The sequence below is a fragment of the Aquarana catesbeiana genome, linkage group LG03 (genome assembly GCF_042186555.1).
Source record: "Aquarana catesbeiana isolate 2022-GZ linkage group LG03, ASM4218655v1, whole genome shotgun sequence".
Taxonomy (NCBI): Eukaryota; Metazoa; Chordata; class Amphibia; order Anura; family Ranidae; genus Aquarana; species Aquarana catesbeiana.
This window is the reverse complement of record NC_133326.1, coordinates 569,172,197-569,185,421: the sequence shown is the minus strand read 5'-3', so window position 1 is coordinate 569,185,421 and position 13,225 is coordinate 569,172,197. Positions and strand designations below refer to the sequence as shown.

The window sequence follows — 13,225 nt, the reverse complement described above, 5'->3', positions numbered from 1 at the left end:
GCAGCCCTTGGCTATCCGCAGTGTATACTGGGTGGAGTGGATTGATTTCCCATGCCCAGGCAGATCTCGCCTGAGAATGATGGGCAGGGGGAGAATTTTCCTTTCTTGCACCAACATTCGATGGATGCTGGTAATGATGAATTGTTTGAAAAGTATTTAAACCCAAAAAACGTTCACTGTCTGAGATATGAACGATCGCTAAGAGGTGAATATGAATCTAAAGACTTATGAAAATATGACACAGCAAGTGTAATTAAAAGTATATCAAAACCCATGAAAAAAAATCTAATATATGGCAGCTTACAGTTCTTAGTGGTGGCTGCATTAGTTTTTATTTTTGCAGGCCTTTTCCCTTTATTTTCACCTTGTGATCCTACCAACAACACCCTTCCCAGGGCGACCTTGCTTTTTCACTTCACTGTATCTATGGAGGAACAGTCAGTGTAGGATGGGACTACAAAACTCCTCTCCTCATCTGTTACATAGAGGAGAGGGATTTGTGGACCTTGGAAATAGCTAGGAACAGTTGATAGGAGTGCAGCAAGAGGTTATCAGCTCACAAGTGTTCTAGCAGCTTTTTTGACTTTTTTTTTTTACTACTTCTCGATCGTGCCAAAACAAAAAAAAGTGCCATTAATGGCTGCCGAAACTGCCCGCGATTTTGCTGCAATTTTTATCTTGTTTTATGGTGTTCTTTTCATAGGTATGTGACAAAAAATGCATCAACTCAACATGGGTGCATTTATGATGCGTTCTTGCTGCAAGCAGGATTTTTAACACTGCTTCAATAATGGCCGACCATAAACGTTATATTCATTTAAATTCATAATATTAATTAAAAAGTCAAATGCAATACAATTATTTATAAAAAAAATATTAAAAAAGAAAATGTAAATTTTGGTTTTGACCAAGTGCATCCTTAATTTTCAGTTTCGGTACTGAAATCTTCATTTGGTTGCACCATTACTATCGATGGTATATTTAACATTCCAAATTGGAGCAAATAAGAGAAGTTGATTGATAAGGTTTCAATACGCTTTACTTTAGGTGGCACTTATGCTTATGTAAAAGAGTGATTATCAACCCCTCCTGGCAGGGAGGATTTTCAAAAAGTTGGAAAAGCTCCCTTTGTAATAATGAGCTCTACCATCTGTCTGAGGTGCTTGTTATTTCCGTCTTAGAAGGTTGAAGCATTGAATGGAAGTCATTTATAGGCACCCTATATAGAGCCTTATGTTGGGTCACAGTACCACTTGGTCTTGAGGGATGGGTAATAGTCTTTCAATATCCTGTTAAATAGAAGAAGACTCCGACGTTCTGGTCCCCTTTACCTCGCAGCACTCTTTGGTAGCCTAGAAGTGGAAAAGTCCATTTCCAATAGGGTACGGGCTCTGTGGATTGGTTTTTGGATAGTAGTAGGCTTCTTCTTAAAAGTCTCCCCTTTCACAAAGTCAAGGACTTTTTCATCCAGAAGGTAACAAAACAGCTCTTTAGGGCAACTGTGACCAATTATGCCACACATGAGAGAAATTCCTTTCTGGCTCCAGGAGGGCAGTTGATCCAATTCTTTGGATCAAAATATTTAGTGTCTTAAAATAAACTTTGGTAATGAAGTACAGAGATGAAAAGATCTATAAGCAAAGATTGCCTTCAAACCATGTGCCAAAACCGATTTAGCATATCCAGTGGTATATGCAGCTGAAGTTATCTGCACATCTCTAACGTTTCCTTTAAAAGCCATGCTTGACCCTACTCCTCTTGCCTCCCAAGCATATTTTTATTTTTTAAAGTGGTTGTAAACCTCAGACATGAATTATGAACAAAGCATATCCCTCTATAGTGTGTGCTAGTCTCAGTCCAAAGCAGTAAGTGTCGTTTCTGTCCTCTGCCTCGTTCCTTTCCTATAAGCTACGATGCACAGCTGGACCAGATTCTGAGTACTTCAGTTTTAGTAGTTCGCCCCCTTAGGCTCAGTTCACAATGCCACGATCTACAGTGAGACGTCCTGGTGACTTGTCTGATAGAAGTTGTCTGGAACCTTTTGTACAGTTGGAGCGAACGGCTTTCATTGACTAACATGGGATTTCACATGTCATCCACGTTGCGGCAGTGTAAACCGAGCTGAAGTATCACTTTTTGTCTGCTCCTTTTTTCCTCTATCGGCTTGACTCACTTCTGACAAGTTTTCAGACACCAAGAGAAAAATGGTGACAGGGGAGGGACCTCCAGCTGATTGACAGCCTCAGCTCTGTTCCTTTGTGCCATGTGGAGGAGGGTCTTTCCCCTCCCTCCAATCAGCTCTCAGAGCTCTCCTCACTGATGTAACTTCAGCCCCCCCCCCCCCCCCCTTTTTTTTTTTTTAGAGCTGAGAGACTGTGTAAATTCTGCACTTTGCATGGATGGAGGGGAAAGACAGCCACAAATAAACAAGTACAACTTATGTAGGAGGACTTGTTTGATCTCTGTGTATTACTTGGGGCCAGTTGCTTCACTGGGTATATGTAAGAATTTACAACAACTTTAATGCAATGTGATATGAGGTCTTATTGGCTAATAAGGCTTGAGAGGTGGGAGGAGCTTGAGCCAGATTTGAAATTCACAGTAAAATTGAGATCTGCCTATAACGTTGGATGTCTGTCGTTTATATCTTATGATCATATTGACTTACAGTTCTCACCAAAGATGATCTTTTGCATCTGCTGTTTTCAGCAAATATTCAGCTGCCCAGCTGTGTGACGAGTTTAGTCCAACCACAAAGAATAATCCAAAGCATGTTAAGTAATTTGTAGGGCTCATTCACACCGTGCACATTATAATGTTATAGTAGTGCACAGAAGCCCACTGTATACATTGCCTTTCATTAATTGCACCATATCACAGGTGAGATTGCTCTTGGCATTGCCTTGTTTTAAAAACTGATCAGAACCAATTTATTTTTTTGTACTGCCTAAAGCTGGATACACACTATACAATTTTTTTTTTTTTCCTTCAGATTTTTTTTTTCGTTTTAGATTTACTAAAACCATTAATAATGAGGTCAAACCAACAGTTTCAATTTGTATGTGATCAGGCAGGCCCTTGTACTACATGGTTTTGATACATCTAAAGGAAATCAAACAACAAAAGTTGTATAGTGTGTATCCAGCTTTACACACATGTATAAATGCACAAAACGCACACCTTTTTAAAGTGCACTGTGGAGTGAATGGACCCCGCTGATTGACATCATATGCCTTGGGCAGCTTTGACTAAAGCCTAGTACACATGATCAGAAAATCAGGAGAAAAATACCGCTTCTTGAAGCGCTGGTACGAGAATCTGATTGTTTAGTACATAGCTTTTTCAGAGCCGATCATGACAGTTTATGGGAAGTTATCCAAAAGGACAAACATGAATCCTCAGTCATTTCCTTCCCGTTGCGAAATCGCTTGAACCAGGCCTAAATACGTTTTCTGCTCACAGCTCTCGTCCTGTACACTTGCACCAACATTTCATGCGACTCCGTTGCCGTTTTTCCCCAATTTGTATCAGGACTTGATGTTCACTTGTTGCCACATTGCATTGTGACCCTACCTCTCACACTGACAATGTTCAACTGCCCGCAGCGGGTGTACTCTGACAGTCACGTGTACTCCACACTAGGTGGCCCTTCTTGACGTGTCTCTGGATAGCCATGTGCATGCGTGTGCACCTGGCCCATGTTGCCGTTGAGATATCGGACCATTCACCAGACTTTTTAGACGAGCCTAGTACCCCAATTTTTTTTTCTTTGAAGTGCATTATGTTGCAGTGCACTACACTGTGTGACATCTCGTTGTGCACAAAGGTGAAAAATGCTATTTCTTTTTAAAATTTTTAATAATATGTAAGAAAAGTAAACCATGCACTGCATCATTACAACACATTGACACTGCTTCCTTCCCAGGGACTGTAGTGTAAGAACCGCTGGTGTCATATATTTCAGATTACCTGTCCTTCGGTATGATGGCTGCGTTCATATTTTTTATTCAGCCTTTTTTTTTTTTTTTTTTTTTTTTTTTTTTTATATATATTCATCTAGTGATCCTTCCAATAACATGCTACTTGTTCTAGGGTGACACTCACTCCCTGTACTCCAGGCTGCTCTTCTCGTTTTAAACTATAAATACCTTCCCCTGTCCTCATTTCCATCAGAGTGGGAAGGAGTTCTGTAGCCCACAGAGGAGAACTGGGAAGAAAGTTTCAAGGACATTGAATCTATGGCTGTATCAACATGTGTTTTCTGTACTTGCCGACAATGGAATGAGCCTAAATGATAGAAAACAAATGCAGCCACCGCATCTAATGTCTGTAATCTGCAGTATGACATTTTTCTATTGCAATCGTTTTCAAAAATAGAGTAATATATATCAATAGCGAAGAAATATCAGAACCCCACACAGAGGAGGGAGACCGTGGAATACCTTTTTTAACTTTTTTTTTTTTGGAAGGTACTGTGAGATTGATCCATGAACGGTAGATTGTAGTGATTATGTGTTTTGTTATATAATAATATATAATGTGTTAAAGTGGAGTTCCACCCCAAAAAAAAAAAAAGAATGTGCATGAAATAAATAAAAAAAAAAAAAAAAAACATTTGGAGGATTTTTTTTTTACTTTTTTATGCCTGTTGCTATGTGGTCCCTCGAAATCTGCCTCCTTCATCACCTCGGCTCCTGACGTCACTTCCCTCGGCACACCTGCTCGCTACTGCTCCTTGGGAGATGTTTTATCATTTTTCCCAGGGTCAGTGGGCTGCTCCGAGGGCTAGGTTGCCATAACAACGGGGCAGGCACATCCACCGCCGCCCGTTGTTATGGCAACCTGTATACTTCACAGCGCCTCTGCGGCGCATTACTGCACATGCGCAAGAACGGGGCGGTGCATGCTGGTCCAGCAGCAGCACCGTAACCAGTGCTTGCGGGCTTCACATGCCCACAAGCAAAATGGAACATGCCAGGGATAAAAAAATCAAAGGCATCATTTGATCTAAATCGGCAATCGAGCGGACGTCGATCGCTAAACAGTGAGTCATATATGAATAATAGCATTTTAAATAATTGTACAAAAAAAAAATTTACATAGTTCGAACTCCGCTTTAAAGGGGGGTTCTGGACGTTTTTTTTTTTTTTTTTTAAGTCAGCAGCTACAAACACTGTAGCTGCTGACTTTTAATAAAGACACTTACCTGTCCAGCGAGCCCGCGATGTCGGCTCCCCCGAGGCCGATCCGTCAACCGGATCGGCTGCCGGCGCCACCATCCTAACTAAGGGTAACAGGCAGTGGAGCCTTGCATCTTCACTGCCAGTTTCCTACTGCGCACGTGCGGCGTTCTGTGAATGGCCCCATGGTTTTCTGGGACACACACAGTTCCCAGAAGGCAACGGGCCGCTCACCAAGGAGCAGGACACGCCATGGAATAGGAAGAGGCAGATTAGGAAGACTGACTAGCAACAAGGGTTTCAGGTAAGTTTAAAAATGTTATTTTTAATTTTTTTTACGATTTTTGATGCTATTTTTTATTTTAGGGTGGCCCTCCACTTTAAGCGTGTTTTATATATAAGGCTTTGAAATGGAATAATATGGAATGTTTTTATTTGAAAAAATATCTTAATAAAAATAATTGAAAACCGAACCCCACACCGGGGTAAATATAGTATATCTAAAGGTGCTCACAATCTATTACATTTTGAATCTTTGGCGTAGATGCACTTTCCTCTACTGTAAGGCTGTCCTATCCGTGCCCAGTTGGACATGTGATTTCTATTACATTCATGGACCAAGAATGGTGCTGTAGGTTACTACGCGCTCTGCCCCAGGTTGCTTTTTTGCTGAATGTGGCAGTCTTTCTTCTGTTGTATGAGGTTATTGGTTCATTCACTACTTCTGCGGAGCAGCTCACAACAGAGACCGGCTCAAAATAGCCCATGATCCCGGTTTTCTATTACTCTCACAATGAATTATTTAACTCTTCTATCACTAAGCTGCAACTGACAGCTGTGTTAGATTGCCCATATGTGCCGCTTAACCTTTTGCCTTTTCTTTTTATGTTCTTTTAATTCCCTGCTACCGTATTTTCAATTCTGCCCATTTGTCTTTCTGTACACAGTTGTACGTTTTCACCCTTGCTCCCTCGTACACGTGTTGGCACGACTCACCCATCACCGTCACGTAATTGCACTAAGCGATGCTATAAAAAGTAGCCGACACCATTAGTGAGAGCTTCTAAAATTACATCTCAGATAAGATTCCTTCTTGACGAGGTCATAATCCGATATTTGTTGGTTGCATTGTTAAGATTGCATATTTCTCTCACATTACTACCATGGGACATGAAAACACTTATACTGATCTATGGCAGGAATTTTCAGCATGTCGTCTAGTACTTTTCTATCGTGAAATCAAAATTATCTCACTGAAGTCGTGGGTTTTGTTTTTTTTTCTCATTTGCGCGGGCCGGTTGCAAACTGCTCTTCTTTGTTAATTTCTTGTTAAAGTGCATGCATAGCTACAAGAAAATACCCAATGCGTTTTCAGTGTTTAACCTCCTTCTTCAGGGGTATGCGCCCAAGTTTACACCACACCAGCCTAGCTAGTCTAATGCTGCGTACACACGGTCGGATTTTCCGACGGGAAATGTTGGATGTGGGCTTGTTGTCTGAAAGTCCGACCATCGAACATTTGCTGTCGGACTTTCCGCCAACAAATGTTTGCTAGCAGGTCCTCAAATTTTCCGCCAACAAAACTTTGTCGTCAGAAAGTCCGATCGTGTGTACACAAGTCCGTCGCACAAAAGTCCACGTATGCTCAGAAGCGGAAGCGGCCGGGCTTGTAAACTAGTGTTCGTAATGGAGAACGAATTATGATATCTCCAAATGCAGTGCACATTCTCTTCTTCTTTAATGAGATAATAATCTGCTTTGTTGGTGGTGATACTGATGGAGTTATTGGAACTTTTTTTTTTCAAGTGATATCAAGAATAATAATAGCGCAAAATAAAAAAACGCAAAAAGAAAAGCGCAAATCAACACTCGCCAAACTTCTACTAACACGAATTTAGCAGAAGGAGCCCAAAGGGTGGCGCTAAAGAGCTGAAAAACCACGTAGTACGTCACTACGTTCGTAATTGTTGGCCAACATTTGTGTGACCATGTGTATGCAAGATAACAACCTGAGCCAACAACCTTCGAACAAAAATCCACGGTTTTGCTGGCGGAAAGTCCGACCATGTGTACGCGGCATAAGGCTCCTTCACTTATCTTAGCGACTTAAGCCTCTACACACGATCGGATTTTCGGCAGGAAATTCTGTGATGTCAGACTGCCTAAAATCCTACCGTTGGTATGCTCCATCAGATAATTGTCAAACTTTCCACCACCAAATGTTGGATGGCAGGCTAGTAAATTTTTCGGCAGACAACGGTCTGTTGTCAGATTTTCGTATTGTGTGTACACAAGTCCGTCACACAAGTCGAAAGTACAAGCACGCATGCTCAGAATCAATGCTCACCAAACATGACATTAGCAGAAGGTGCCCAAAGGGTGGCGCTCAAGAGCTGAAATTCCACGTAGTACGTCGCTACGTTCATGTTTGTTGGCCAACAGTTGTGTACCGTTTGTATGCAAGACAAGTTCCTTGCACACGCCCTTCGGACAAAAGTCTGACGCTTTGTTGGCAACCACTCTGATCGTGTGTACGAGGCTTTACGGTTTCAAGCCTTTACCCTGCAAGCCCAACCCAATGGGGTTGTGCCCACACTGCAAGGATTAATAGCTCATTTTGTTCACTGGACAGGCAAAAGTTTTATGTACTTGATCCTGTGCTCCCCACAATCTCAGCGGTGGACTGTCCCTTAGCATATTCACATCCGGAGCAGGGCTATGGACCCTAATGTCGTCAGGTCCCTAGACTGCTAGAGCTAGAGCTCAGGGGTGCAGAAGCTGCCAGAACTGGTCCAACTGCGAGGAGTAGCGGAGAATCTGGTATGTTTTCATTTATTTTTTTCCCTAGACATAAATGAGCAAATACAATGGTTCTAAGGCTGCATTCACACCTGAGCGTTTTGAAGCTTGAAGCTCAAAAACGCTGGAGGAGAAAAAAAATCATGTTCACATCTCCACTCCAAGTCACCTAAAGCCAAATGAGTTCTGGAGCTTTTTTAGTTGCTCAAATCAGGCAGATTTGGGCATTTTTGGCACGTTTCTATTCTCATAGAAATGAATGAAAAAGGTGCCATTTGCACGTTTTTGCGTGATTTTCTGCTCAAATGAAAATTTTAAAAAATAAAATAGTAATAATATATGATTAAATAAATGTAAAATAAATACACAGATAACTAAAAATCATAAATAAGTAAAATTAATATGTAATAATACATTAATAAAAAATAATCTAAAAAAAATATTAAAAATTAATATAACAAACACTTGAACAAAAAATATGTTTCTACCCGTTTATAAATGAAGGCACTCTGCACCATCAACAACAATCGTCACATTTTGAAGGGACCAAGACCTCCAAGTCTAGTGCCACCTCACACATGTACACCAAAGTTTGATTGATGTCGATGTTTCTGCTGTGAAGATTCACCCTGTGTACTGGTCCTGGTGAAAGTGATGCGAAAACCTGTTCCAGTGACTAAGAAAGGAAATCCTCTTGCTTTTGTAGAGATTTTCTTTAGCTTCCTGTTAGTGTCCAACTGGACATAGACAGCAATAATAAAAATGACAAGGATTGTAACCGCTCCCGCGGTATTTAACCTGTTGCCTGGGTTGTCCTTAGTACAAATAGATGAAGTTTCAGAAACATGGAAGCAGTGCTTTAAGTGAACCTGTCTGCTATTACAGGCTGGCTTCACATTTATGAATTGCGGTGACACGTGTTACTGCAGTGCACAATATGATGTGCCTTAAAAGTATGTGGGTATATCAAAAAAACCCTATACTCCCATAGGTGGATGCAGGATCTGTCCCCTGCCGTCTGTGCACTGAGAACCAAGCAATCAAACAACAATGATCGCTTTTGTTCTCCCCTCCGCTCTGAGCAGAGAGCGGTGATTGTCGGTCATTGGTTCTCTGATCTGCCCCTCCAGCACTCACTGGAGCGATGGGCTGAGGAGGGGAGTAAAAAGCTGGCACGGCTGAGCCAGCTGCCGGTCCAGGCATCTGGGTGGATCTGAACTGCAAAGTCGGGAACTGTCACCAGCCTGGACCAGCTGAGTCACATCAGCTGACAGCGGACTCTAGTCTGCTCTCAGCTGAAAATGGGTCACAGGAGTGCAGAATGATCTGCACTCCTGTGATCCATAGGAGTAGTGGTGCCAACAAAGCTTTGGCCCTAATTCTCCTTTTAATGGAACTTGCGTTAACGCACAAAATACTGCATACTAACATGCATGTGGTAACAGACCAGAAGTTTCTGAAGGAGCTTTTTGTAAAGTAAAGGTTCTATCTGTTTGAATAATATGCCCCATCAACACTATTGCGCCATCTCTAGTGAGGATGCCATTTTTGCCCCCTAAAGAAGTTACTGGGGTTGGAGATAGGCAGTACTTAGTCTGACTGAAGTCCAACCCTTCATAAAAAAGTGAAACCTGTTTCATGGGGGTATGCAGCAGAGAGTTCTTTGCTTAAAAAAGATCCTGCCTGCCTTTATTAAAGTACCTATGAATGTTAAATGCAAGTTGTGTGTATCCTTTCTATTGCCATTGTTTTCACCCAACAAACCAGCCGCAGAAGTGTCTGCAGGGCCATATACTTCCTGGACTGCTGTAGCCGCTCGTCTTCTGACTTGCTACGAAGTGAAAGCGTTTGTTACCCTAAAAAAAAAAATTAAAAAAATAAGGATCCTGTTCCTTTAAAGCAGGGATCCCCAAACTACGACCCTCCAGCTGTTGCGGAACTACACATCTCATGAGGCATTGTAAAACTGACATTCACAGAATTGACTAAGCATGATGGGAATTGTAGTTCCTGACTAACTGGCGGGACATAGTTTGAAGACCCCTGCAGCATGAATAACAGCACAGTGCTTGTGCTGTGTCATTTGGCCTCTTTTTTATCACTCAAAATACCTGGCTGATCCTGCCTCATTCTGCCCTCCCCCCTATAAACTGACCACAATTTATCATGGCTGCTGTGCCCTGACAGAGTGGTCAGTTTATGTCCCTCCGTCATCCGTAGCTATCCTCTGTCCTCTTCCCCCCTTCCCTCCCTGCCTGTCAGCTCATACCAGTGTCTGCCCCTCCCCTCCTATTGAAATAACTGTAATTTTCAGGCAATCCCCTGTCTTCCATAATGCTGTGTGCCCCAGTGCATCTGCTTTATTGAAAAAATTCTGTTCTATACTATATTTCAGAGCACTGTTCGGCGCTCACGTGACCAGCCGCCCCTCTCCTCCTCCTGACTGACTGACATCAGCAGAGGATTCTCAGCCCCTCCCGCTGTAGCTGTCAGATCGAGAGAGATGGCTGGTCACTCCGAGCGCCAAGCGGGACTAGAAAATTTTGGTATAGTAGGACATTTTTTTTAATAAGGCACATACACTGGGGCACACTGCATTATGGAAGGCATGGGATTGTCTGAAAATCACCCAGTGGGGTTAGAACCACTTTAACGTTGCAGTTTGATCACTGGCAGAGAGGAGACTGAGGAAAAGCTTCCTCTTGCCAGCAGCAAACTGAGTCATGGTCCTGGAACTCAAGCATGGCTTTTTATTGATCAAATATGGAGCTTTTGTAAAAAATTATACCATTTCTGTATATTGTAAAATGTCGGGCATTTATTTACAGGCCTGTAAAGTCACTGAAAGGTCCACTTTAAAATGTCACTATGGTATTTTTATGGCTGTTATTTGTATTTTGCTTTGCTTTCTTCTTTCCCTCCTTTTGCATATTCATGTTTTTACATTTTCTTTCTTACTAACCTTGCTTGTTTGCTCACCTCTAGGATGCTCATTCTTTGTTCACCCATCCCATTTTTTTTCGTTTGTCATGTAGTTTTATACCAATGGTTAGAAGCTGATCGTCATGGCAGGAGCCAAGAAAATGGCGCAGGTAACATAGGCTGAACCCCAGTTAAGTCTTCACTTCAACCACTTTGGATCTCTGCAATCCACAAGCTAATTCTTCACTCTGATCTGCGACTCGCTCACCCCCTATTCCTCCTTTCCTACACCCACCTTTACACCCTTCTACGCTGCATCTGTCAGTCCCCCTCCTCAGTCTCAACTGCCACTACTGTAATATGAGATAAAACATCTTGTTAACATTTGTTGCTACATGACAATTCCAATATAGCCACAAGAGACTTTCCACCTTCAGCCAAACGTTTTGGCCATTGTGGCCTGTTTGAAAGAACTAACACAAGGCAGACAGGAAAACGTTGTGAACACTATATTTTTACCTATTGTGTTCTTGTATCCATATACAGACCAAAGGGAAAGTTTCAATTTTGTTTATTGCAGAGCCAGACACATTCCTGGAACCAGAAAGCTGGTGCACCAGATGTTTGCTTAAAGGATATCTAAATCCAAAACTGATTATATTTTAAATTTTAGATGGCATAGGAAATGGTTTAAACCTGTCAGGTTTTCTTTTACCTACTGTAGGCTATTGGGGAGATTACCCTTGCCTTTCCCTTCCTATAGACACAACAGTAAGTGAGAGGAAATCTTCCCCTATGATTGAAGCAAATGTCCTTTTAGGCACTTGTCACTAGAACCATTGTCCTCATTTAAAGATGTGCCCTCGATTTGTCTCTTGGATTTTCCATGCGGTCAGTCTTGGTGACATTGGCCATCAGGGCAGATAGAGAGTCCACCTCCCCAGCAGGGGCAATAAAAATCTGACAGAGGGTTCTAATTTGTTACCACTCTATCCAAGACTACCAAAAAGTTTGGGTTTCAGATAAGCTTTGACAATTTGTGTCTCTTTTCCATTCATGTAATTGAAAACCTGTGTCCTGGCTCTGTCCTGGCTCTTTAAATTTGCTTAGTGGCTCCTAATTTGGACTGACTGGGTCCTGAATAATTTGTACACCATTGGCTTGTTGTTTTGAAGAAACTGCACACAGCTGTGTCTATGGAATGCTTTTTTAACTCCTATATTAGAGAGTTTAGGCGTAGCTGTCTTCTCCAGTTGAAGTTGTATTTTACTGACCTGGTTCATCAGGCATAAATTAAAGTCTAATTCCAGCCAATTTTTTTTCTCTTTATTTTGTATTAGAATGTTTTTATTTCCTGTCTGTGACCTCACTTCCTGTCCAAGTGATGCCTGTAGAAGAAATAAAGGGAGCGAATGTCGCCAGTATGAGAAGGCAATAGGTGTCACCAGTTTCTAATCCTTCCCCACTCCCAGAAAATGTGTTTTCAGTTTTGGCTGTGTCCTCAATGGAGAGATTGGGGGTGGAAGCTTTCTATTAGGGGTACAGACAGCAATGAAAACCTGACATAAGTGCCAACCTTTCCCTGCTCTATCCAAAAGGGTTTATATTGCTGCATTCCATTGACACAGCTGTGTGTATAGCTCCTCAACAAACATAGGCTGCATTCAGTGAACACTGTTGGCTGGACGGACAGATGGACCTGGCACTATGTTCCTCTTTAGATAACTGCAGATTTCATGCCTTACGATTAGGACTATCATCCTCTCCCCAGACATCTCAAGATGTTTTACTCAGTTTGTTCCTTTTTTTGTTATCCTTTCAAGTAAACCTCCCAAAAGCCAGGCAATTTGGACCAAGCATAACCTGATCAGAAATGTAGTCATAGATGACATTTAATGAAGACCACTCTGTCAGTAGATCCAATTATAGGCAGCAGCAGTTATTTGCCGATCTCTACTTTTTTTTTTTTTTTTCTTCTATGAGCATGATTTTTCTGCCCCCTGATTTATTCCTGTTGGCCAATGAAGATGTTCACCGCTGAAGAAATGCCAACAGGGTTTTTCTATGTGGTAAACCTCTTCACTGGTCAACAGGAAGACTCCGGAGGGTAGACTAGACTTTTACAAAAGTCAAGATCTCCTTTTAAAATGAGCTGCCTATATCTTGATCCACTGAAGGGTATGCCTTTTATTGATTTTTGTATGCATTTATTTTTTAATCATGTGCTCAGTTGAATTGTCCGGGTTTGTGACAGGTTGATTCCAATCACGTAGACCTCTTCTCTTTTAGCAGTTATTGGTGATGGCAATATAGGTCTTTCCCTG

At 41.8% G+C, this 13,225-nt stretch overlaps 1 protein-coding gene across 3 annotated transcripts in view; it reads left to right on the top strand.

Annotated features, from left to right (window-relative positions):
- DENND5B (DENN domain containing 5B) overlaps positions 1 to 13,225 on the top strand; it is a 176,176-nt gene that overhangs the window by 43,284 nt on the left and 119,667 nt on the right. For 2 of the 3 annotated variants that reach the window (XM_073621858.1, XM_073621861.1), the window contains exon 2: positions 11,015 to 11,071. The exons of the other annotated variant lie outside the window; for it this stretch is intronic. In XM_073621858.1, coding sequence (XP_073477959.1) covers positions 11,015 to 11,071 — 57 coding nt within the window. The remainder of the gene's footprint in view (positions 1 to 11,014; positions 11,072 to 13,225) is intronic. 3 annotated transcript variants of the gene reach the window in all.